This window comes from Cucurbita maxima, unplaced genomic scaffold (assembly GCF_002738345.1).
Source record: "Cucurbita maxima cultivar Rimu unplaced genomic scaffold, Cmax_1.0 Cma_Scf00034, whole genome shotgun sequence".
Lineage (NCBI taxonomy): Eukaryota > Viridiplantae > Streptophyta > Magnoliopsida > Cucurbitales > Cucurbitaceae > Cucurbita > Cucurbita maxima.
The window spans coordinates 1,406,106-1,430,908 of NW_019272050.1; the positions used below are offsets into that span (position 1 = coordinate 1,406,106).

General features: G+C 37.8%; 7 protein-coding genes and 2 non-coding genes across 19 annotated transcripts; 5 read left to right on the forward strand and 4 right to left on the reverse strand.

Annotated features, from left to right (window-relative positions):
• Positions 1-411: 411 nt before the first annotated feature.
• Positions 412-2,973, reverse strand: LOC111467412 (pentatricopeptide repeat-containing protein At2g02980, chloroplastic). The gene has a single exon (XM_023112293.1). The coding sequence runs from the start codon at positions 2,639-2,641 to the stop codon at positions 845-847; it is 1,797 nt and encodes a 598-aa protein (XP_022968061.1). The 5' UTR covers positions 2,642-2,973; the 3' UTR covers positions 412-844.
• A 1,391-nt stretch (positions 2,974-4,364) lies between these two features.
• LOC111467429 (extracellular ribonuclease LE) lies at positions 4,365-5,881 on the reverse strand. Its single transcript, XM_023112325.1, has 3 exons — positions 5,750-5,881; positions 5,518-5,673; positions 4,365-4,875 (listed from the first exon to the last, which is right to left on the reverse strand). The coding sequence occupies exons 1-3, from the start codon at positions 5,852-5,854 to the stop codon at positions 4,453-4,455; spliced, it is 684 nt and encodes a 227-aa protein (XP_022968093.1). The 5' UTR covers positions 5,855-5,881; the 3' UTR covers positions 4,365-4,452.
• A 469-nt stretch (positions 5,882-6,350) lies between these two features.
• Positions 6,351-6,435, forward strand: TRNAM-CAU. Its single transcript is given in 2 exon segments — positions 6,351-6,388; positions 6,400-6,435. It is a non-coding gene; the product is annotated as a tRNA-Met (tRNA).
• Positions 6,436-6,523: 88 nt separating this feature from the next.
• On the forward strand, positions 6,524-6,608 carry TRNAM-CAU. Its single transcript is given in 2 exon segments — positions 6,524-6,561; positions 6,573-6,608. It is a non-coding gene; the product is annotated as a tRNA-Met (tRNA).
• Positions 6,609-6,727: 119 nt separating this feature from the next.
• Positions 6,728-10,882, forward strand: LOC111467420. Of its 9 annotated transcripts, none has more exons than XR_002714548.1 (10): positions 6,904-7,041; positions 7,124-7,444; positions 8,010-8,081; positions 8,768-8,835; positions 8,993-9,149; positions 9,388-9,468; positions 9,586-9,675; positions 9,772-9,874; positions 10,234-10,343; positions 10,524-10,882. XR_002714548.1 is itself a non-coding variant. In XM_023112307.1 (9 exons), the coding sequence occupies exons 2-9, from the start codon at positions 7,148-7,150 to the stop codon at positions 10,239-10,241; spliced, it is 876 nt and encodes a 291-aa protein (XP_022968075.1). In that variant the 5' UTR covers positions 6,904-7,041; positions 7,124-7,147; the 3' UTR covers positions 10,242-10,882. The 9 variants fall into 9 exon arrangements, 4 of the variants coding, with proteins under 4 accessions (XP_022968074.1, XP_022968075.1, XP_022968077.1 ...); XR_002714549.1 differs by having other exon boundaries at positions 10,234-10,336; positions 10,519-10,528; XR_002714552.1 differs by lacking the exon at positions 9,772-9,874 and having other exon boundaries at positions 10,519-10,882.
• A 2,272-nt stretch (positions 10,883-13,154) lies between these two features.
• LOC111467430 (zinc-finger homeodomain protein 11-like) lies at positions 13,155-14,161 on the forward strand. The gene has a single exon (XM_023112326.1). The coding sequence runs from the start codon at positions 13,301-13,303 to the stop codon at positions 13,976-13,978; it is 678 nt and encodes a 225-aa protein (XP_022968094.1). The 5' UTR covers positions 13,155-13,300; the 3' UTR covers positions 13,979-14,161.
• A 2,180-nt stretch (positions 14,162-16,341) lies between these two features.
• On the forward strand, positions 16,342-22,096 carry LOC111467411. Of its 3 annotated transcripts, XM_023112292.1 has the most exons (6): positions 16,342-16,633; positions 16,723-17,579; positions 18,226-18,615; positions 18,696-18,928; positions 19,023-19,244; positions 22,010-22,096. In XM_023112292.1, the coding sequence occupies exons 1-6, from the start codon at positions 16,548-16,550 to the stop codon at positions 22,016-22,018; spliced, it is 1,797 nt and encodes a 598-aa protein (XP_022968060.1). In that variant the 5' UTR covers positions 16,342-16,547; the 3' UTR covers positions 22,019-22,096. The 3 variants fall into 3 exon arrangements, with proteins under 3 accessions (XP_022968060.1, XP_022968059.1, XP_022968058.1); XM_023112291.1 differs by lacking the exon at positions 22,010-22,096 and having other exon boundaries at positions 18,711-18,928; positions 19,023-19,348; XM_023112290.1 differs by lacking the exon at positions 22,010-22,096 and having other exon boundaries at positions 19,023-19,346.
• Positions 19,560-20,900, reverse strand: LOC111467428 (glutathione S-transferase U10-like). The gene is made up of 2 exons (XM_023112324.1): positions 20,298-20,900; positions 19,560-20,062 (listed from the first exon to the last, which is right to left on the reverse strand). Exons 1-2 carry the CDS (start codon positions 20,622-20,624, stop codon positions 19,697-19,699), a joined length of 693 nt encoding a protein of 230 aa, XP_022968092.1. The 5' UTR covers positions 20,625-20,900; the 3' UTR covers positions 19,560-19,696.
• Positions 21,368-23,604, reverse strand: LOC111467416 (protein FEZ-like). Its single transcript, XM_023112301.1, has 3 exons — positions 23,242-23,604; positions 22,839-23,140; positions 21,368-22,379 (listed from the first exon to the last, which is right to left on the reverse strand). Exons 1-3 carry the CDS (start codon positions 23,423-23,425, stop codon positions 21,777-21,779), a joined length of 1,089 nt encoding a protein of 362 aa, XP_022968069.1. The 5' UTR covers positions 23,426-23,604; the 3' UTR covers positions 21,368-21,776.
• Positions 23,605-24,803: the final 1,199 nt, after the last annotated feature.

The window sequence follows — 24,803 nt, forward strand, 5'->3', positions numbered from 1 at the left end:
ATTTTCCTTTTTATGCTTATTAGACCTATAATTGGTTGGGTGTGAATGATTGTAGAGTATTAATTTTGTTTACCAATGGAATTCAATTTCTATCCTATCTATAATTATATCTATAATTATAACCGAGCCAAAATATCATTTTTTGGTGATCTATGGGCGACCACCGTCAAAAGAAATACATAAAACAAATCAGTTGATGAAATTATTCGAGGAGGTTAGTGGGATGTAGCTTACTATTTTAAAATGTTAAATGTATGAAAGAGCAACTTAAAAGTACTTTGATTAAGAGGCAATCAATTTTAGATGATTAATATTAAGCAATAGTCACATTATCACGACATAAAAAAAGACTAATCAAATTCTATTGAGTTTGACTTATAGTAAGAATTTCTCATAAAATGACTCGTTATCTAATGATTGAACAACCGAGAGGAGTTTATTTACAAGACTTTGTTCACATTCATCAAAAGTCTCTAATGAATTATGAGTTCAATACATCTTGTTCAACAGAAATACGAGCATTCCTTGTTCATTATCAGACAATCACTTACTCATAAATCTCACAAATCTCACAAATCTCGTGCGGGGCTAATAATTTGAATTTTCCATCTTATGAAAAACCCTTTTACCTCCACTTAACCCTAATCTTAGAGATGATATTTTAGTGATAGGTTCTATAGGAAGTGGACCATCAACTATGGATAGATATAGGATATACGGGGGAGATCCAAACTTCAAATGAATCTTGTTCTGAGATCTTCATGGCTATACAAACATAAAGGAGCATGGCCATTGCAGAAGAAATATCAACTGTAACAATAGCTTATGATTTCAACATATTCTCTTACCAGAAATCACAACAGGAGCATTGCCCGTCTTCAAAGCGATGGAATCGTTGAACGTCCCTAATGACGATCTGCCTCCCGAAAATCAGAGATATAAGCTTTGCAGCATTGTGACAATCTCCACAAATACGGAGGTTCTTGACTACCCTTATAGTTGTACCGGGAGGTGTATTTAGGAGCCCAAAAGCCATGGCTAGCTTTTCACTGTGATATCTCAGGACGAGCTCTTTCGCTTCCTCTTCCATATCAGCATGATATACTAAAGAAGTATCCGGTACATATCCCGCTAACTTTATTTCCTGGATTAACTCGTCGAGCGCTCGTCGCAGCTCAACTGAAATGGAGTGAACTCCATCTCCAGAGAAGAACTCATGTACTACATTGTTTACCTCCACAGAACTACACCCAGGAACCTTCACCACCCCTCTATCTTTCATCAATTTCCTCAGACGGTTCACGTCTTCCCATCTTCCTAATCGAGCACACAAGTTCGATAATATGACATAGTCGCCTCCATGGGAATCATCTAATTCAAAAATCCGTTCAATGACTCGCTTTGCCAAGTCGACATTACCGTGGTTGCTGCAAGCAGATAACAGGGTGCGCCAGAGAATAGGTGTCGGCTTAATTGCCAATTCATCTATGAACTTATAAGCCTCGTCTAATCGACCTGTTCGACCAAGCAAATCCACCATACATCCATAATGCTTGATCCCTGGAGTCATTCCATGGTTTTTATACATGCTATAGAAATACCCTCTACCTTCCTCTACTAGTCCAGCATGACTGCAAGCATACAAAAGTCCCAAAAACGTAATCTCATCGGGTCGAACTCCTGCTTTCTTCATCTCTTCAAACATCGAGATGGCTTTCAAGCCATCCCCATGAGTTGCATATGCAACTATCATTGCAGACCAAGCTTGTGTGTCTCTCACACGCATTCCCTCGAAGATCGAAATGGCATCAACTATACTACCGCATTTCGCATACATATCTATAAGTGCAGTGTTCACCTTCACAAATTTATCAAATCCTTTCTTCTTAACATATTCATGAATCCACCTTCCAAGATCTAGTGCTCCCAACAGAGCACATGACATAATTATACTAAGCATTGTAACATCAGTAGGCTCGAGATTGCTAGCTTGCAATTCTCTAAACAATGACAAGGCCTCATTGGGTTGACTACTTCGAGCATAGCCTGTAATAATGGCATTATAGCTAACAATACATGGCTCCTCCATTCCATCAAAAACTCCCCGTGCTGCATTCATGTCATTGCACGCCGCATACATATTTATAAGGGTTGGGCATATGTAAATATTGTGACCAAATCCCAGTTTAATAGCAAAGCAATGCAACTGCCTGCCTTCTTCCAAGGCCTTGGAACCAGCACACGCCTTGAGAAGGGACGAGAATGTGTAGTCATCAGGAAGCAATCCAGAGCACAGGACTTGAGCAAACAGAGAGAATACGAGATATGGAGAATTAGAGCGAGCATAACCACGAGCCATTATGTTAAACAGTACAATATCCTTGTCAAGCATTTTATCGAACAGGTGGTGGGCATGGTCCATGGACGAAGTGGTGGGGTAACGCGTGCAGAAATTAATGAGCTTTGTGAGAACAGAGATGTCATTGTGAAGATTTGTTTTGATGGTATAAGCTTGAATTTGCTTGAGCTCCCTCAGAGATGCACATTTGGAGAAAAGAGAAAGTGGATGGGGTTGATTTATGAACTCATTCTTGGGTTTTGTGAGAGCAAATTGGCATGTTGGAATACACGAGATTGCCATTTGAATACTCAATTCTAGGAATGTAAATTATCTCAACTTCAAAACAACTTGAATAAAATTCCCGCCGGAGAAATGAAATTAGTTGAAATTCAACCCAGAAATCAAAGAGCAAGAACAGGATGAAGCTGGACACTGCACTGAATCGTGCTTCCAGTATCCGATTCGCCGTCAAGCAAGGTCAGAAAGACAGAGAACAAATTTACCTTGAAAATGAATAAAGGATTGCTGTTGCAAGAAGAAAGTGACATCGGCAAGCGCCCACTTTCCAGAAATGGATAGAGAAAACCTCATCTTTAGGAAAGAAGCAAAATCCTCTATCTGAAATTCTATTGTTTGGTGCGGCTTTTTCCCGGAAGGACTGTTCTAGAGGAACGATCCTCGTTTTTATTTTATTTTATCTTTTTTAAATAAATAAATATCTATCATTTTAACCTAATTACAGAATTACCTTTCATTAAGAAAAACCTCAAATAAATAAAATAAAATAATTTACTTTTTACCACAATTATAATTTTCCATTAATTTTTCCTTTTTCTCTTTCACTTTCACCTTTAAAAAAATATAAATAATTTAATGATCCAAATTGATTTTTTTTTTTTGTTTTTTTGAAACCTCTAAATTTAAATACAAGGGTATAAAAGTATTTTTAAAAGGTAAATTACATTAATTTCTTTAATTACATCTAGCTAAGTTGGTTTCTAGCTGGCTACTTCTCCATCGACTCCGCCTACTATTCCTTCGAAGTCACCAGCGCAAACTATAGTTGCAATCCCTCAATCTCAACTCTTCCTACTTTGGCTTCGTCGCCGGCCTCCAATCCTAACAATGGTGGTGCTGTGAATAGAATCGTCGTCTCTGGGTCAATCATCGTAGCTGTAATTTCCTCGGCTCTACTATTTTAAATGTAATCGGTCTGTCTTCACTCTTGACTTTCCTTTGGAGACGCAGATCTTAGGGTTTCGTTATTGGCATTAGTCGTTAATGTAGTTTTCTTAGTATATTCTTTATTTACTTTTATTTTGTCTTGGAGCTTCACTTACTCCGGATAATCTCTTTATTAGTCAGTAAAAACATGTTCAAGTTATTCTTACTCGTGCTCATTTGTTCGATAGCAAATCAATCCACACCCCATGGTTGTTTCTCAACACCGAATTGCTGATGGTTCTCTTTTCTCTAATCATATTTTCTATCGATCTCTTGTTAGCACCCTGCATACTTGACCATTACAGGCCCAAATATTGCCAATACTGTCAATTCTGTCAATCAATTGTTGCATATCGTATTGTTTCTGTCAAACGTATTCTTCATTATGTTAAGGTTCCTATCCCACAACAACTCTTACTCTTATATGATAACAAAAGTGTTATTTTTTTTTAGTTTTAATCCAGTTTCTCACAAGCCAAACATGTTAAATTAGATTATAATTTCGTTCGGGAACTTATTGTCCCTGATAAATTTCGTACACAGGATGTGTCTTCCATCTCCACGTTGTTGACATCTTCACAAAAAAGTGTTTGTTGGCCTCTATTTAACATTTTCAAATCCAAGCTTGAAGTTCATTCAAATCGAAGCTCTAACTCGTTGGGTGTTAAAAGATATTTAACTTTAAATTATAATTTATATATCATATTTGACTCTTTATCACAGACAAATATACTGTATAATTGAGAATATTTGACTTTTTAATACGGTTTAACATAGTCATCATATTTTACTTTTATTATTGATAAATATCTTATATAAATGTTCATATTGAACAAAATGGATGAACGAAATGCAGGAAGTAACACAAACATAAGACCATCAAATTCCTAAAATTTGGGAAACTCAACGCTAGAGCCACATTGTCCACTCGGGAAAATTGGGCAATTTATGAAACCAGAGGCGGAAGAATCCACGCACAGGTAAACCTCGTACAGTTGACGGTTGCCGGAATCATCCACGTTGCAGGTGATTCCAGGGCTGTACCCAACTCCTCCTTCTATGGCACTCTTAATCTTATCCAAACTGTAATAACTTCCATCTGGGTTTATTCCTGCTGTTTCCAGAGCCTGCAGGATGTTGGCTTGGCTTTTAAGGTTCAGGCTCGTCTCAAAATATCCATGTTGGTTGAGCACCGACTCCGCGCATGTCCCATGTTTGTTCCACTCATGCGCCCAGAATTTCGTGCTGTCGCTGCCAGGACACGCTAGTGATGGCCAGTTCCTTTGCATGCTGCTCACCAAATCTGAAATCTACGTCACATTTCAAACATCCAACATCAATCTAGTTTAAGTTAAATCGCTAGCAGATATGGTACTCTTTAGATATCAAAATTTGTTTTTACCAAAGAGCGGTTTTCATTAAGTAATATTTGGTTTCTCTCTCCACGTGACGTGGGATCTCCAATCCATCTCCTTGGGGCCTAACATTCTTGTTAACACACGACCCTGACTTTAATACCATTTGTAACCGCTTAAGCACACAGCTACCCGATATTATCTTATTTAGACTTTCCCTCAAGATTTTAAAATGCTTTTGTTAAGAAGAATTTCACACCGCTTCATTACACTCTTCCAATGTCGTGGGATCTCACAATCCACTCTTTTGGGAGCAAGCATTCTCTAGAATAAGGAAATGTTTCACAAAATGCTTATTTGAATTTTTTCTAAAAGTTTTAAAACTCGTCTAGTAGGGAAAGGTTTCCATTCTTATAAATAATGTTTCGTTTCGATCTCAGAATCCACCCTTTTAAGAGCCAGCGTCCATCCGTACACTTCAGACTATGATAGTATTTGTAACAGCCTACTTTTCCTTAAGGTTTTAAAATGGGTCTCAAACATTATAAAGAATGATTGTATTGCTCTCCAAAACGACGCGCGATCTTACATAAGTACCTGAGTTAGATCGAAGGGGTTGGATGAGTCGCAATTAGAGGGGTAAGTGGCATCATTGTAATTAGGCCAAAGGCCATGGATTTTGAAGTCAGCAGACGGTTTTCCAGCGCGGGGATAGCAGCAGCTTCTTCCTGTATCACAGTAAGAACCAGGCCACTGCAAAACCAAACCAAACACTAAAAATTGAATCTTTCCAACTGGGATTAGTCTCTAATGACACTTAAAAACTCACGCTTTGAACAAAGTAGAAGAAATCAAAGTCTTGGGCGAGGCAGAGAAGCGACAGGCATTGGAAGATGACAAGGGTGATGAGAACAAAGCGAGTGCAGGAACTCATGGCTGATGCCTATTGGTTTGATAAGCTTTGGAATAATGGAAAGGGTGTTATATAGAGACGTACAAGGAAGGCATCGTTTTGGAATATTATCTGTGGATACAGGAAATGACAGGCCATCTTTTTGGGATCTCTTCTAAATAGGAACGTTCATATTATCATTTAATAACGTCGCCCAATTTTTATTTTTTTAATTTGATTTGCTGTGTTTTTCGTGTGTGAATTTAATTATTTTGATTGCCATTTGGCGGATGGATCTGACTCTTGCATTGACTCTCTCCAAGTTCGAAGTTCACCGTTCACACCTATTTATATTTATAAATAATAATAATAATAATAATAAGTTACTTTATTCAACCAAAATTAGTATCAAGGGTGGAGTGAGAAAATTTATATAAAAGATAAAAAGATTTTTAAATATAATACGTAAAGTAATATTTTAATATAAATTATTATTATATAAAATTTAGTAATATAATTTACATTAACCAAACACCGGGGGGTGGTGGCGCAGTTGGCTAGCGCGTAGGTCTCATAGCTTAAGAGTTATCCTGAGGTCGAGAGTTCGAGCCTCTCTCACCCCATTTTTAGATATTATCTAAAATCTTATTATTGCGATATTAGGATTACATGAAATTATGTAGTTAAATTTGTCTAGTCTGTAAAAAGTAAGGGGTGGTGGCGCAGTTGGCTAGCGCGTAGGTCTCATAGCTGAAGAGTTATCCTGAGGTCGAGAGTTCGAGCCTCTCTCACCCCAATATTTTAGATAATTTTGACTAAAATCTCGGATAAATGATAAATATTTAATGTGAATATTTAATGCATGGCGGGCCAGATGGCGTGGACGATAGGAAGAACCCGGACCCGGCTACTTAAGTGCCAATATTACACGTCCCGTTATCGGATTGTATTTTTCGTTACATTTATATACCTTAGAAGATTTGTTGTTCTTTGCGACGAAGGTCAATTCCCGTTTTTGACGGAACCAAACCAGCCCGATTTCATTGCATTACCACATGTATGTTCTTGGATTATGTCCCAATTTGATCCAGCCCACTTCCATTTGATTAAGTCCCTCCTCATTCTTCCTCCGCTCTTCAGCACTGCTCCGGAACCCCTCCGGTCCGCTGCCCTCTCAGCGCGATCGCTGGGGATTCTAGCTTTCTCGTCATTTGCTCCGATTACTACTAGTACGCCTCTTTTGTTTTTCATTCCTGTAGTGTTTAATTATTTGCCACTGTGAGCCAATGAGGTTTGTTTTTGATGACTTAGGTGTTTGATTTCTGGTTGCGGAGAATGAGCGATCATCTCGCTTTGTATGTGGATCGATTAATTCGGCCGGTGCCCGTTGATTCGGAGCTCAGCCCGATTGAGGTTGTTCCTCTCTTGCCGGTCGCAGGGAACTTGGACGGCGATTCAGTGGGCTTGTCTAATTCGACGTCCAATTCCAATGCTGATGAGAGGGAAGAAAAGAATGAGGGTTTGGATGGAGAGGATGATTCATTGATTCAGACAGCGGAGTGTCGCATTTGTCAGGATGAGGACGTGATTAAGAAGCTCGAAACCCCATGCGCCTGTAGTGGAAGTCTTAAGGTATAAATGATTGATCCCTCGTTTTAGAAATGAAGCATTATAAAACTTTATAGGACCTCTGCTTCGTTCTATATTCGAATGTTTTGGATTTAGGTTTCCTTGCAAATCGCTAAGGGTATATTCCTTATGGGATTAACAATAAATAATGGCTGGCTTAGTCGATGGTGATGTGAAAATTTACCCGTGTAACGGCCCAAACCCACGGCTAGCAGATATTGCCCTCTTTGGACTTTCCCATTCGGGCTTCCCATATTTACACTCTTATAAAGAATGCTTTGTTTTCCCTTACAATCGATGTGGGATCTCACAATCCACACCCTCCCGGACTTAGTGTCTTCATTGACATTCGTTCTCCTCTCCCATCGTCGTGGGATTAAGAAATGTATATGTATATGTGAAAGTGAACGCCATAATTGAGGAATATTTTTCTTAGGAATGTACTACCGTATGCTATAAGGCCATTTACATCTGTTGTTTCGGTTATCTCAAATCCATCTAATGAGGCATTTACTGCTTGTGTTGCATTATGATTTAGATGAGATGTTAACAACGATTACTTTCCCAGTATGCTCATCGGAAGTGTATACAGCATTGGTGCAATGAAAAAGGGGATATCATTTGTGAGATTTGTCATCAGGTATGTTTACATTCTTGATTTTACTTGGTTATATCAAGTCCTTGGAATCATATATGCATTTGATGTCGATATTATACTAGAGGAGGTACGATTGCGCCCCCTTTTCGGGATAAGGGCAGAATTCTTTGGCAAACTTGTTGCTTTGCTGTTGTGAGGGGTGTTTGTTTTTTAAAATGCCCAGTGGCCATGGGATGATATGCAGTGTTAGATTTAATGCCTCATTGTGGCTCCTACTTAGATTTTTTGTAATTACCAGCTTCGTTTGATTCTTTGGGATTTGAATCCCTTTCTTTGAGGGGACCCTTTGTAAGGTTGCTGTATTCATATTTTTCAATGAAAGCGTGGTTTCTATGTTTTCTTCTTTTTTTCTTTTTTTGTATACACACACACACACACACACACACACACACACACATTCGGTATGTTATGTGGACGCATGGTACTCATTCAATACATCACGGATGAGCCATGACACAATCCAGTGAAAGCAGCCCCGATAGAATAAGCTGAAAGAAAACATTTCTTATGTAATGATATTTCCATTGAAAATGAAGTCAAGAAACAGTTTGACTATTAAAAGATTAGAGTGTTAACGCATATATATGGAACAATTCAACTACTTTGAATGTTATGGTTTTTTAGAGGTTCAGCTTATCTGATTTTATAATCTTACATTTTATGTACAGCCTTACCAGCCTGATTATACAGCTCCACCACCTCCCCCTCGAATTGAAGAAACGTCTATTGATATTGGGTACCTTACATGCTTCAAATTTCCTTGCTTTAGAAAGTTCCAGGATTATCTTTTGAAATATTTTTGTTGAAAAATTATGGTAAACTCTCTGATATTTTTTCATTTTCGATATTGAGCTAAACATGTCCTATCTTTGTTTGCGTTCTTGCTTCTGCAGGGGACGGTGGACCATTACTGGCACACCTTTGAGTTTACACGATCCTCGCCTTTTGGCTTTTGCAGAGACTGAGCGTAATTTATTGGAAGTCGAGTATGATGAATATGCTGCTTCTGATGCCGGTGGAGCAGCATTTTGTCGAGCAGCTGCTCTTATTGTAAGTTTACTGTTTGATATCACACGCAAGAAATCTCGGTAGTATAATCACAAATCTTATTATTATCATCTTCTCATAAATTGATGTCAATATAATACCCTACAATCTCAATAACTAGCTAACAGATACACCATTGTGCTAATACCTCACTCCTGAAGGTGTTTTAATGCTTGCCCTCACTCTTGAAGGGTTTTCCATTCCATGGGATAACATCATTTGCTCGATTTCAATATGGCAGCTCATGATCCTACTTTTCTTGCGCCATGCAATGGAAGTCTCAGATTCTGAAGACGATGATTACGTGTCTGCGTTCTTCTCTGTAAGTCAAGTTCATTGTTTTAATTTGGAATGGGCAACAATCTTTGACGGTTTTCCTTTTTCTATGATCTTTAACATTGCTCAATTTGTGCATATTGTTTTCTACCATACTGTTCAGATTTTCTTGCTTCGAGCAGCTGGTTTTCTCTTGCCCTGCTACATTATGGCTTGTGCAATCAGCATCTTGCAACGTCGACAACGAAGACTGGTGGATATTACCTCCCACATTATCGTTAACTAATAATTCAACTTCAAGTTTATTTACTAAATGTTTGCTTTTCCTTTATGTTCTGTCTAATTTGAGGAACGGGAGGCCGTAGTCTTAGGTGCAGCACAAGTTGCTTTTATGCGCACTTTCATGAGGACCTCAAATGACTTCCCACCAGGACACTGTTTAACGTACATAGGTGCAAATTGTATAACCTCTTCATTTATCCCCCACAATGGTTTTAGCACCGAAACGGGCAAATCTAGATCTCCCTTAAAACCAGTGTCTATATCTTGTAATCTGACTTCTACATTCATTCTGCAAACACCACGAGTAATTCTTCACAAGAATACAATTGTTTTTCTTGGTTTACAATCTCATAGCCCTTAGTAATTAAGCAACAAAAACTTAATCATAGTTGGGGGACTCCAAACAGAAATACTGGGTATGGCTAAAAAGTCTGATATATTAGAAATACCTATATGTTTGGTTTGTCTGTCTTGTATCTATCTTATCTTATGCTTTTAATCAAAACATTCAACATGGATCTCTTTGCAGTGCGTTGAATATCAAGCTAGACGCCTCTGACTTCCCAGATCCCCTCGTTGAAAGAACAAGGAACAGCATATAGAAGAGCAGTTGGAGTCGGAACAAGAACCAAGTATTGAGTAAACTTTTTGTCACCTAGAAAACTGATTTAATGATATATATGGGCGGTCAAATAGGCAAAAGAAGGCGATGGTCGATAAACTTTCAAGGGGGGATTTGTTCCAACAGTCATAATTCATGCATTAAATGATAGCTTCATAATCAGTCATGCTTCTTCTTGTTTGTTTGCTCTAGAGCAGGTGCACAAAAGAAGGGCCACACACCATCAGACAGATCCAAGAAGTCCAATTGATGCAACAAAAGCAGCATAAGCTCATTCTTAAGGGTGTTTCCAGGGAGGATATGCACAAAAAAAGGGGAAATCCATGGCGCCTGATCCACATCAAGTCATCAATCAACCAAAAGAAGAGGTTCATTTCATTTGTTTTGATTACAAAAGGGAATAATAATAAAAGCTGATGCATGATGAACCTGTTGCCATTTTTAGTATCTGTCTTATTGTTCTTCATAATGGTGCATTCATTTCCTTTCCTTTCCTCCATGCATTTTCTTTGATTAGCTGGAATTACACTAATAGAAATGATCATTTATGACCAAAGAGAATACTTGGTGTAAGGGGGTAAGGATGAGTTAGGTTGATGACTTTCTGACAGGATAATATCACCAAAACCAATGAATTTTTGGTCCCTTTGGCTTTAAAGAAAATGTACTTACTGCCGCCACGTTCTTTGTTCTGTTGACTACTCCCATTCCCATTCCCATTCCCATTTCATCAATCCCTTCCATCTATTCCACTCCAATCCTACCACTTTTCCACCATAACCTTCATATTCATGCCCCCTCTTGCCCATTCATTGGATTCATCTTATCTTCGTAATTTGTTTCATTTCCACTCCAAGTCAAACAAAACCAACAAAGCATACCCTATAACTATAACTTTGTCAAGATCAGATCATTCCGTAACATTCAAGTCCACACAAGTATTTGATATTGTTTGCTTTTATTTTATCAAAGAGTTTAACTCGTCCAAACCCAATGCTAGTAGATATTGTCCACTTTTATCCCTTATGTATTGTCATCAGTCTCACAGTTTTAAAACGTGTTTGTTAGGGAGAAGTTTTTCTACTCTTATAAAATATACTTCGTTCTCATCTCTAATTAATATGAGATCTCATCTCAGTAAACTTTATTTTTTCGCCAAATATAATTTTTTTAAAAAAGATATCAAATATCAAATTTCATACATTACTACGAATAGATATGTGGAGGGGAAAGTAAATGGTAAAGTTTGATTATATGGCCATAAGGAAGACGCATGGTGATGTTGGATCATAGTGCCGCAACCCCCTAGGCCTATAACTATGGCGGCACCGGCATGTCCACCGCATTAGTTGCGGCACATCCACGGCCTGGCCATTAATTAGAGCACGCCTTGGCCTCTGGTTGTCATAATGTCCTTTCAAAGATAAAATTGAAGTGTGAAAAAAGGGTGAAGCCGCAAAGCTTTGTGCTGCTTTCTTCACTCCTAATTTAATCACTCATTAGTCATTTCAATGACTCAGCATTATCTTTCATTATGAGACAAATCTGTCACCTCTTCCCTTTGATTTTATCCCTCCCCACCCCACCCCACCCCCTTAATTATGCTCTTAATGGCTTCCATCATCACACTAAATCCGACATCCTATGCCCTTTGATTTATTCCTTCTCTTCGGCTTATATGGTTAAAAAAATGACAACGTGCTTAGATTATGATTAGAGGTGTACATCCTCAAATTATCAGGGTTGGGTTGAGTTTAAAAAGATTTCGGGTTTGAATTGGGTTTGTTTTTTTGGAACCCAATCGGAAGGTTTGAAATTTAAATTATTGGGTCAACCCGACCCAACTCGAGAACCTTAAGAAAAAAAGAAAATAAAATAGGCTCAAGCCCACGCAGTCCTAACGGTGAGTTAGAGACTTTGTCTTGTAGTCTCACGCAGCGTTCGTCTTCGACCTCTAGGACAACTGGGTAAGTGAAATGAAGTCTCACCTCTTGCACTCCTAGTCTCACACACTCACATCACTATGTTCATCTTCGTCGTTCGACTCGTCTCGACACTTTCTGTGTGTCGTTCAACTTCTCAGTTCTCATTCCACTCTCGCCTCGTTTCTGTGTGTCCTTGGATGTCAACGTCGCTCACTCTTTATTTCTTTGTTGGATTCTCTTCTCAGTTCTCATTTATCCACTCGACCTCGTCTCTATGTTTCTCATCAGACATCGTCGCCAATTGGCTCTTCACTCGACACTCTGTTCCAATTTCGTCAAACTTCTCCACTTTATATTCCTCGTCAGGCTCCTCCTCCATTCGGCGCTTCATTGTTTCACTACTCAAACCCAACACAAATACAGAGAGGGGGGTTGTGAAATTTTTCGGATTGGGTAAAGTTACCAATCCAACCAACTTAAATTTTTGAAATCGTCGAAAGCAATCTCTCAACCTAATCCAATATGAACCACGTACATCTCATAATGATCGAATATCTACCCACCCCACTTCTCAAAAATATTAGTTAAAAAGATAATCAACGCATAAATTTGATTAATTGTTGGGTGCGTATCAAATCAAATATCAAAATATCAAAGGATTTATATCCAATTTGAATCAATACCTAAATTTCTTTTTTCATTAATTAATGGTCATCAAATTTCCCAACTTCTTGCTCTTCCTTTCTCATCCTCACCCTCCATTTTTTTTTTATAAAAAAAATATTATATTTAATTATGTTTAAATCATCTTAAATCTGATTTATTATTTGTTAAATTAAAACGTGACTTGGTCAAACACTCAAATTGTTATATTCTGATCCCAAATTTAATCATTATTGTCGTCACCGTCACGTCGTCTCATTGTTCATAATCATAATCATCTTCTTCTAATGCAAAATTAGACCCTTTTTCCGTCCTTAATCTTGTTCCTAATCATTCTCTTAGACCAAAACAACCAAATAATCTCCATCATAAAATGAGATCAGCCGATGGTCACAATTAACACCCTCCAAAACCAACCCCCCATGTTCATCTACTACAGAGAATGTCTCAAGAATCACGCCGCCACCGTCGGCGGCCACGCCCTCGACGGCTGCGGCGAGTTTATGCCTTTACTTACCGCCACACCCTCCGATCCCACTTCTCTAAATTGTGCAGCCTGTGGCTGCCACCGCAACTTCCACCGCCGTGAACCGGACGATTCCTGGCAGAATCTCCCCACACACCGACGTTTCCAATCATATCGCCTCTGCACACCGCCGTCGCCGAAGCCTCAAAGCCCATCCTCGCCGATCCCTTTACAAATTTCGCACATCCCACCGCCAGTTCACTTGTCCTCCCCTCATATGTTGCTAGCATTGAGCACCGGCGCTGCGGCGCAAGTGCAGCGTGGCGGTCGATTCAACCCAAAACAGAGGAAGAGAAACAGGACCAAATTCAGCAGGGATCAAAAGCAAAAGATGCGATCTTTCTCCGAGAAAATGGGATGGAAAATTGGGAAATGTGATGAAAGGTTAGTGGAGGAATTCTGTAATGAAATTGGGATCGGAAAACGGGTGCTCAGAGTTTGGATGCATAATAACAAATACATGGGAGGAAGAACAGAGAAAAACAGAGATTCTCAGAGTAGCGAAAATGGAAGGGATGACTCAAAACAGAGCTCATAACTTCACTTCACCATTAATTAACCCTTGAACATGTTCATGGGAAGCAATTATTTAGGCAACATTTTGGGAAATTTAGAGAGTTAAGTGAATGAGTTCTTAATAGTTGCACAAACATGTTTGTTGTCTCTGAAGAATCTCGTACTGTTCTGTATATTATTATGTTTCCTGCAGCTGGTTCTTTGCTCCATGTTTTTTCTTTGGATTATAATTGTCACCTATGTTTAGTTCAACTTTTTTTTTTTTCTTAATTTGCTTAAAAGATTATTGGCAGTTAATAAATTTTATCTTTTGTTTAAAAAATATTTCTAATATTACTATGTTACTATTTTTTTTTTTTAATAAATGTTTTAAGAGATATGTAGTTTGAAATAAAGATTCAAAATTTTGGACCAAAGTTAAAATTTGTATCTGGGACATATTTTGTGAGATCTTACATTGGTTGAAGAGATCAGCGAATCATAGCATCCTTTATAAGGGTGTGGAAAAGTCCCCCTAGTAGATGTGTTTTAAAATCGTGAGGCTGACAGAGATATGTAACGGGACAAAACGAGCAATATTTGTTAGCGGTGGGGTTGGACTATTACAGTGGTCTCAAAGTTAGATATGGGTTGGTGTGCTAGTGAAGACGCGGGTCTCTTGGGGGTGGATTGTGAGATTTCACATTGATTGGAAAGAGAAACGAAGCATAGTATTCTTTGAAAGAGTTTGGAAACTTCTTCTAGCAGTCATGTGTTAAAACGGTGAGACTGACATCATACAAAACAGGCCAAAACGGGCAATATCTGCTAGAGGTGGGCTATTATAGGGTTATTAGAGCCAAACATCGGACGGTATGTTTTTTTTTTTTTTGGGTAGTTTTCTTAAAAGATTTAAAATTTTGAAATTTTGGACTTAAGAGACAACCTGGCGAACTGAAACATCTTAGTAGCCAGAGGAAAAGAAAGCAAAAGCGATTCTCATAGTAGCGGTGAGCGAAATGGGAGCAGCCTAAACCGTGAAAACGGGATTGTGGGAGAGCAATACAAGCGTCGTGCTGCTAAGCGAAGTGATGGAGTGTTGCACCCTAGATGGCAAGAGTCTAGTAGCCAAAAGCATCACTAGCTTACGCTCTGACCCGAGTAGCATGGAGCACGTGGAATCCCGAATCAAAAGTTAGATCTAGACACTATTGGTGAGATTTCATATCAGTTGGAATGGAGAACGACGCATGTCATTTCTTATAAAAGTATGAAAATTTCTCTCTAGTAAACACATTTCAAAAACATGAGTGATACGTAACGGATCAAAATAGATAATATCTGCTAGCATAACATTTTGTCACGTGCTTTATTAATTTGCTGTTACAATAATGTTTTCTCGAGTTCACCAGTTGACTTGGTTTATTCTATTTTTTGAGGCAATTACGTTCAATGAATCTTCATATTGTTCTAATTTTTATTTTCTTCTACTTTATTTAATATAAGATATGAACCTTTTAAAATCTTTAAATTATTCACTTTGGCCAACTAAAAATAAAATTATGGAAATTTTATTTATTAAAAAATTTATATTGTAGGTCAAATATCATGTCATATTATCAATCTATAATTTAATTTCTCTCTCTTATTTTGTTAAATATTACAAAAATAAATAAATAAATGATATTTGTTGTAATTTCAAGAATAATTGTAATTGAATTTTCGAGGTTAGGGTGAAGTCAATCCTAAGTGGTTGACCGGAAAAGAATCGAGAACGTGGTTCCATTCTATTTAGGATCCGAAACAGATTCTTGGAGTATCTAGAAAATAAATAGGAGCATAAACGGTAAAACATTCTCGAACTACAAAAATAGTTTTTTTTTTTTTTAATCATTAGTATTACATTAAAACATTCTTTCTAGAATAGTAGCTCCCGTTCGGGATAGAGAAAGAGAAGACATGGTGCAAGACAACCTGACGACCACACGACACTAGTATCATCACATAAAAATATTCTTTCTAGAGTAGCAGCTCCCGTTCGAGATAGAGAACAGAAGATACAGTACAAGACAAGCTGACAACCACAAGACATTAGTATCACATAAAAACATTGTTTTTAGAGTAGCAGCATTAGTATCACATAAAAACATTGTTTTTAGAGTAGCAGCTTCCGTTCGAGACAAAGAAACAGAAGACACGGTGTAAGACAACCTGACAACCACAAGATATTAGTATCACATAAAAACATTCTTTTCAGAGTAGCGGCTCCCCTTGATCTCATACGAGTTTCTCTTAATTGGATGTATTTACGAAAAAGTCCTCATACTTCTTTTTATACAATATAAGAAATTAAATTTGAAGTTTTCAATTAATTTACAATTTCGCCATCTACAAGTAAAACGTCCATCGTCTTCCCTGCAATTCTGTTGAGAAGATTAGAGCCGCCGTCTCCATCTCCGTTTCTCTGTCGCTTTACCTTCGCTTTTAATCAACACAAACCTCCATTGATCACCTTAATTCCATTTTCATGGCTTCAACCAAACTTACTCCGTTTAATCCCCTTCTTCATTTCTTTCACAAACGTATCATTCAAGACTATTCCTCACTGCAATATGTTTCCGGTCCTCCTCCCCTTCAGGATTTTTCTTCACACCTACTTCTTGTCTGCCTTCCGATTCGTTTATCGATACGTTTTCAGGTTTGCTTTCATTTAGATATCCGATTATATGCATTTTATCTTTCTGATGTTCTTAATTTGTTCTTCTCTCTGTTTTTGTTTCTCTAAAGATTTCGTAACGATGTTCAAAGAAGTGAGCTTATGGAAAATGGTGGAGTCGATTCAGAACATTCTGAATTTCGGGAGAAGGAGAGTGGTGAAATGGAAATGGACGGTGAAGACAATGGGAAAACTAGGAGCTCTGTTTTTTGCTCTGTTTTTGTGGAAACTATTTCGTCTTTGAAAATGGGAGATTCTGAGTTTACTTGCGGGATTAAAGAACTTGACATGGATAATGTTGATTGTACTCTTTCTTATGTTCAATCCACCGCCTTGGATATAGTTTGTAAGGGAGTAAATTCTGATGGCTTGACAAGTACCAACACAATTCTTGATGTTTACTCAGAAAATGATGCTTCCAATGTGTTTGATGTATTGCCTGAACCAGAAGTTCAAGTTCTTTGGGAAGATTATCCCGATCCGTCTGATTCAGAATCTGCAGAGGAATCAACCAGTGGCTCCCCAAAGACCAATCATGATCAAGTTGATGATTCATCTTGCAAACAAATCAAGCAACTTGACTCTTTCAACAATTTGGAGAAAGAGAAAGAATCTGTCAATGTTTCAGAGGAATCAACTGAAGCAAGTTTGCAGGAAAAGCCCTCCATGTTAAATTATGATCACAGGTATGAACTAAACTATCTACCAGATCACCAGGATATAGTAAAGCAGCTAGAAATGGAGCTGAGAAATGCAAGAACTGGAGGGCTTCCGACAATTTTTGAAGAGGACACTGAGACAGAAGAAGCAATTAATGACAAGTTCAAGTATGAAGAAGTAATGGGAGAGATACAAAAGGTCTACAGGATTTATGCAGAGAAAATGTGGAAACTTGATATCTTAAACAATCAGATTATGCATGTCATTGGTGGGTATCTACGTATCATGAAGAAGTCGAAACACTGACCTTTTGTCTACTAAATGTTGTTCTACTCATTGTATAGTTGGTTAGGTATCACGGATCTCTACATTGGTACGATATTGTCCATTTTGAGTATAAGCTCTTATGTCTTTACTTTGGGCTTCTCCAAAAGGCCTCATACCAATGGAGATGTATTCGTGAGACTCTCTCCCAACAATCCTCCTCTCGAACAAAGTACAATATAGAACCTCCCCTAAGGCCTATGGAGCCCTCGAATAGCCTCCCCTCAATCGAGCCTCAACTCCTTTCTCTGGAGTCCTTGAACAAAATACACCATTTGTTCGACACTTGAGTCACTTTTGACTACACCTTCGAGGCTCACAACTTCTTTGTTGAACATTTGAGGATTTTATTGACATGACTAAGTTAAGGGCATGACTCTAATACCATGTTAGCAATCACAGATCTTCACAATGTTATGATATTGTCCACTTTGAGCATAAACTATCTTGGTTTGGGCTTCCTCAAAAAGCCTCGTACCAATGGAGATGTATTTTTTACTTATAAACCTAGGATAATTCCCTAAATTAGCCAATGAGGACTCTCTCCCATCCATCCTTCTTTTAACGTAGCAATTGATTCAATTCTGTAGGTTTGCAGCATCTGAAACATCCGCTGCAATCAGTTTCAGCACAGAACTCACAGAGCTCACAGCTATGGTTGGGAAAAGCACGGAGGCTGGGAGCTGACCCAATACTTGTTTTCTTAGGAGATTTATCAAGGGACATAGAAACGGTGTATGTAGGACAAGTTTGTCTTTCCTGGGAAATTCTGCAATGGCAGCTTAGCAAATCCCTTGAGCTGCAACGATATGACTCTCAAGGTATTCGTCAGTATAATCAAGTTGCTAGTGAGTTCCAACTTTTTCAAGTTATGCTGAAAAGATTCATGGAGGGAGAAAGGCTTCAGGGCAACAGAGTTAACAACTATGTCCAGAACCGCTGTGTATTTCGTAGTCTTTTGCAAGTCCCACACATCATAGGTAGAATATGCATCACATTTTGCAAATTTTGAGTGCTTTGGTGGTTCAGATGATGATAAATCGATGTAATTGTTACTCAGATGATGATTCTGCAGAAGCTGAAGGAAGAGAGCGGGAAGATGATTATGACTTCTCCAGTAACTTTTTAGCAGAAATCATAGAGAAATCAATGTGGGTTTTCTATGAATTTCTTGTTTCTGATAAAGATGATGCTAAGAACATCCTGAAATGCAACAGAAAGCATCAGATTGAACTCCAAAATTCAGAAAATCCACAGCTTTTGTTGGTCAACGTACAAGATCACTTTCATAAGGTATGCATATGCTTACCAATATTATTCCTCAATAGCATAGAAATGGCTTTCTGTCAGCTTATGCCTAAAAAAACCATGTTTTCTGGTGATACAGTCAGAGAGAAAGGTGAAAGATCTTCTGAGCAGAAACAAGAGATGTTCTTCAGAGAAGCTGGGAAAGCAAGAGGAAGCTGGACTGAGTTATTCATTAATGCTTCTCATTGCGCAGGTTGACCTGAAATTGATTTCAAGAGTGCTGAGAATGGGAAAATTGACAGTCGACCAATTATTATGGTGCAGCCAAAAGCTTGATCATCTTACGTTTATAAACAGACAGGTTCATTTGGAACCCTCCGTCCTGCTTTTTCCCTTTTGACACTATATCTCAATTTTTATTCACATTTAAGTAAAGTTCCACCCGTAGCAGATATTGTCTGTTTTAGCCTATTACATATCGCCGTCAGCTTTACGGTTTTAAAATGCGTTTGCTAGGGAGAGGTTTTCTACATCCTTATAAGGAATATTTCGTTCCCCTTTCCAACTACGTGGGATCTCACGATTTAACCCTTTCTAGATGAAATATACGTTCTTAAGAAACCAAATATTCCCAATAAAAATCAACTGCGAACTCTCTTCCTCCATATATTTCAATGAAAAAGAAAACGAATCCTTTATTTATGAACACAAACACAGTGTCAAACGTATCTTTGTTCATGCATTTATCATCCCTTATTGGTCGTGAAGTCATGAACTGTATTATTATTCCTTCAGCTCGTTCATGGTGGTGGTTCAGTGATCTTTAGGCTTTTGAGGCATCTTCTCTTTCAGCTTCTGAACCATTTTATGGTGAGGAGGAAGAGTTTCCTTTATCAGAGGATGATCCTTCAAAGCATCCACCCATGAGAAAAAATCAGGGTTTCTTTTTGAGCCAATTACATCTCCAAGAACCTCACGCAGTGCCAAATAGTTGCAGGCATTAGGCCCCACAACTATATCAAGAAGTCCCAAGTTTTTTCCGTCATAAAAGGGAAATTTTCCTGGAAAATCTTTCTTCATTCCTTCTTCGAATACCCTTATCAGTTTTGATAGCTCCTTACAAGCTCCCTCTCTTTCTTCTCTTTCGGACTTGAAGATTGGCAAGGTGCCTAAAATGATCTGAATATCATAAACAGAGCATTTATCAAAGACTAAAAAATGATCGAGAGATCCGGGTAACAAAGCATTTTTTATAAGGGTGTGAAAACTTCTCCCTAGCAGACGTGTTTTAAATTTATGAGGCTAACGGCGATACGTAACAGGCTAAAACGAACAATACTTTGGGCGGTTAGAATATACGAGAAAAAAAAAAAAGGAAAAACAAAGATTGAAATTAGGAGTATTTGGTGCAAACCTTTTGGTCATAGAATTGAGCCCAGAAACGAACTTTGGATCTTTCATAAGGGTCTTCAGGAAGAATTTTGGGACGGTGGTTCCAGTGATCTTCTATGTATTCAAGAATGACAAAGGACTCTGCAATTGGGTTTCCTTTATGGACGAGTACAGGGACTTTCTGATGAACTGGATTGAAGTTGATAAGCAATTCACTCTTGTTTGCTAAATCTTCTTCTACATACTCAAAGTTTATGCCTTTCATTTTGAGTGCTAGAATAATCCTGGTGCAGTATGAGCTATACCACGTTCCAAACAACACCACATCACTTTGCTTCCCAGCTTCCATCTCTCTGTGTGTATATGGCTGATGTTTGGAGAAGGGTTATATAAGTTCATGAGTGAGATTATCTTATTTGGTCTTAGATGTTAGGTGAGTCAATATATCCATTTATTCAAACTCATATAAGTTAGTATAACAAGTATGCCTTGAACAAATAGAGTTAGCTATCTGAAAATAAGATTTTAGAATGATTCCCACCCTCTTAGTTTTTGACATAAAGCATTATAAACAAGAAAAAAGTTGAATATTTGATCAGAGACCTTTCTGTGCCAAATAGAATAAGATTGATGAGGAGAAAATAATGAGCACAAAAGTGAGATCCCACCTCAGTTAGAGAGGAGAACGAAGCATTTCTTATAAGGGTGTGGAAATCTCTCCCTATTAGACGTGTTTTAAAACCTTGAAAGGAAGCTCTTGAAGGGACATTTGCCAGGGGTAGGCTTAGGCTATTACAAATAGTATCAGAGCCAAATATCGAACGGTGTGCCAGCAAAGACACTGGACCCTCATGGGAGTGGATTGTGAGATCCCGCCTCGGTTGGAGAGGAGAACGAAACATTCCTTATAATGGTGTGGAAACCTCTCTCTAGTAAACGTGTTTTAAAACCTTGAGGGGAAGCCCTTGAAGAAAAAAACCTAAAATGGACAAATATTTACTAGCGGTGGGCTTGAGCCGTCAAGGTTTTTACAAAAAGTCAAAGTCAAGGTTTTTATTTGAATTCAAAGAGTCACTAAAATAATCGAGTTACCTACCCAAGTCATGGATAGAGACAGAGTTTTTTAACCTTAAATCTATTTATTCTATGGTCCTTGCAATTATCTTCTTCTCTTTCATTTCTAACCTTTAAGTTCTCAAATTTGCACATGTTAGTCCTTAGAAGTCCAACCCTTAGCTTTTTTCTCGAATATTGAGTCATGAAGTGAAGATTCCATTCTACTGATGTTATTCGTAATTCGTGTGTGCATGTGATTAGATAGAAAACAACTCATGTTATACTCATTAACTTGGTGTAGATAGCTTACTTCCACACACAGGCCTCGTAAGTTCTTATAAGAACACAAATAATAAGTTACAAAAACTTCCCATATCTCTAGCTAAACTACATAATTAAGCACCTAAGAAAAAGCACTTTAAACTTTCTACTCAGCTCTAATCCATCAAGTGTAGCAATTAGATGTAGATAAACTTGTTGAAACTTCACTAGGACATGAAGAAGAAGAGTCCCAAATCAAATTTGACTTCACCGAATCACTTATACTCAAAGGAAAACTCAAAGGATACCCTGCAGTGGATCTTATGGCCCCAAATTGCTCACCAGCTGCATGCATCTCATGTGTCATAGTTTGTGGATTGTTGCTTATAAACTGCTGTTGTGCATGCATTTCTATAGGGTCAGTAGGCTTGATGCTAAAATCTCCAAGCACTGATGATGACATGTTTAGCAAAATAGAAGAAAGGTCCACTCTGCATGCTTCAGCTGGTTCTTCTGTGGTGTTGGGTGCTTCAGTTAAAATGGGAAGATGGGAGAGTCTGCTGGTTGTTTGAGTGTTGAATGGCTTACATGAGGCCACAAAGTCAAAAGGGTAAGCGTTAGAAATGGAAGGTTGGTGGGTTTCATATGAGGGAAATGGGGTTTTTGTGGGGAAAAATGTGTCATTAGCTTTTGGGATATCATCAGATAATGGGTTTGAAGAGAGAGTGAGAGCTCTTTGAGCTGTGGAGTTGGTTTTTTTGAATATTCTGCATATTGCCCATGAATCCTGCATCCCCATTTTGTAATCTTTTAGAATAGCTACGTAAATGTAATCGTAACCGTTCAAGTCTATCACTAGTAGTTATTGTTTTTTTTTTTTTTACTTTTTCTTCCGAGCTTCCTCTCAAGATTTTAAGACGCGTCTATTAAGCAGAGATTTCCACACCCTTCAAAGGATTGATTAGTACTCCTCTCCAACCGATATTGAATCTCACAACCCACCACTCGTGAGGACCCAGTGTCCTCACTAACATATGAATGGTGAGATCCCATAGTGGTTAGAGAGGAGAACGAAACATTTCTTATAAAGATGTAGAAACCTTTCTCTAGCAAATGCATTTTAAAAACTTGAGGGGAAGCTGATAAGTAAAAATTCAAAAAGGACAATACCTACTCGCGGTGAGCTTAATCTCTCCGCCCGAGGCTTGAACTAAAAGAAGAAAAAAGAAGGGTTTAGATGTATTACATTTGAAAGAAGGGTCTTATGAACAAATCGCTTAGTTGGAGCTGGATCAGTGATAGAAGGGAGACGAAACTCATGCATCATCCAATCAGTTTTAACACCTTTAGCAGCTCTCCCCTTATAAAAAACAAGCGATTTCTTCAACCCAATGCACTTATTGCCATCAGATGAGTAAATTGGGCGATCAGTGCCAGTGGCCTTCCAAAACCCAGCTCCAGTGACACGGTTAGGCCTCGCACTGTTCCTATATTTTCTATCTCTAGGGCAGTAGAAATACCACTCCTTTTCTCCACTACCAGCCAGCTCTAAAACATAAACACAAAACCCATAAAAAACACACCAAAAATTAGATTCAAAACAAGGAATATCATCACTTTCAACAACAAAAATGAAGAAAGTTTCTTACTTGGAAGATCCCATGGATCATATTTGTAGATATCAATTTGTTTGATGAGTTCAATAAGAAGAGGCCTTTGTTGAATCTTTCTTTTTAGGTAAAACCCAACAAGTTCTTCATCAGTTGGATGAAAACGAAACCCTGGCAGCATTAGTTCCTCTATATTTTCGCCATGATCATGTCTCTCCTCCATTAATATATAACAAAACCCTAAAGTGATCACCTTGCTTTGTAACTAAGAAACCCTAAAAAGAGTTTGAGAGTGAAAGCAACAAAGAAATGAAGAACAAAAAGAGAAAAATTAAAGCTTTAGCAGAGAGAATGTGTGAAAGTTGAGTTGAATTGAAGGCAATATATGCTTCCTTTCAAGGGGTTTGCCTCCGAGGGATCAGCCGCTATTTCTGGTGGGTATTAAAGAAGCCCTTTTTTCAATAGCAACAAACTAAAGAACACTTACCAAGAAAACCCTAGAAGGTCTTAACCTTATCAATCACTCATTTATATGTTCATAAACTTCAAAAAGGAAGCAACTTTTTAAGAACCCATATGATAAAAACTTAAAACTTTAGCATAATTACCTAATTTATGAACTTTTTAGTGTAACTTTATTGGAAATTTACGTGTAATTTGGTGAATTTTGTGATTATGGAAATGGGGGAATCTGGAGATTTGAGAGAGAGGGGAAATTTCTTGGATTCGTTTTGGATTAAGTAAGTTTTTGGGATTAATTTTGTGGAGTTTTAGGTGTGTTAGTATTAAATTAGGCAATGAAGATTGGAGTTTTTCGAAGAACACCTAATTAAAAAAGGATTAATATTTGAAATCAAGACATGGAAACATGGACCTGAACACGATTTTCGATACTCTATGCTTAAATATATGGTAATGAAGTTGATTGATTATGAAGTTTATAGACTTTTGTATGAGCTGAGTTATGAGTTCCTCGGAGTCCCAAAATTCAGCTTCTATTCCATTCCCACAGTTTCTATTCCACTGCCTTTGTCAGAATTTAAACCAATATTTTAAGATTTTACAAAAAGCCAGAAGTTAGAAATTTGTGTAATTACCAAAGGGTTAAAATGGGTATTTCCTTAAATGGGTCAACCTTTGAGTTTTGACCCATTTATGGTAATCTTACCCCCTAAAAACCTGAGGATTATTAGTAGTACCATCCGTCTAATTAAGAGGAAGATTATAGGTTTGTAACTAAAGGAACATTATCTCCAATAGTACGAGACTTTTTGAGAGCTTATGTTCAAAGTGGACAATGTTATATTGTTGTGGAGATTCGTGATTTCTAAAATGATACTAGAGTTATACTCTTATCTTACTTAGAACAAAGAGTACTTTGTTTGAGGGCTCTAGAGAAAGAGTCGAACATTAATTAAGGGAAGGCTATTCTGAGAGCTTATGGACTCTGGAGAAGAAGTCGAGCCTCAATTAAAGGGAGGTTATTCTGAGAGTTTAAGCTCAAAGTTGATAATATCATACCATTGCAAATATTTGTGATTCCTAACAAAAAAAAAAAAAAAAAAAAAAAAAAAAAAAAAAAAAAAAAAAAAAAAAAAAAA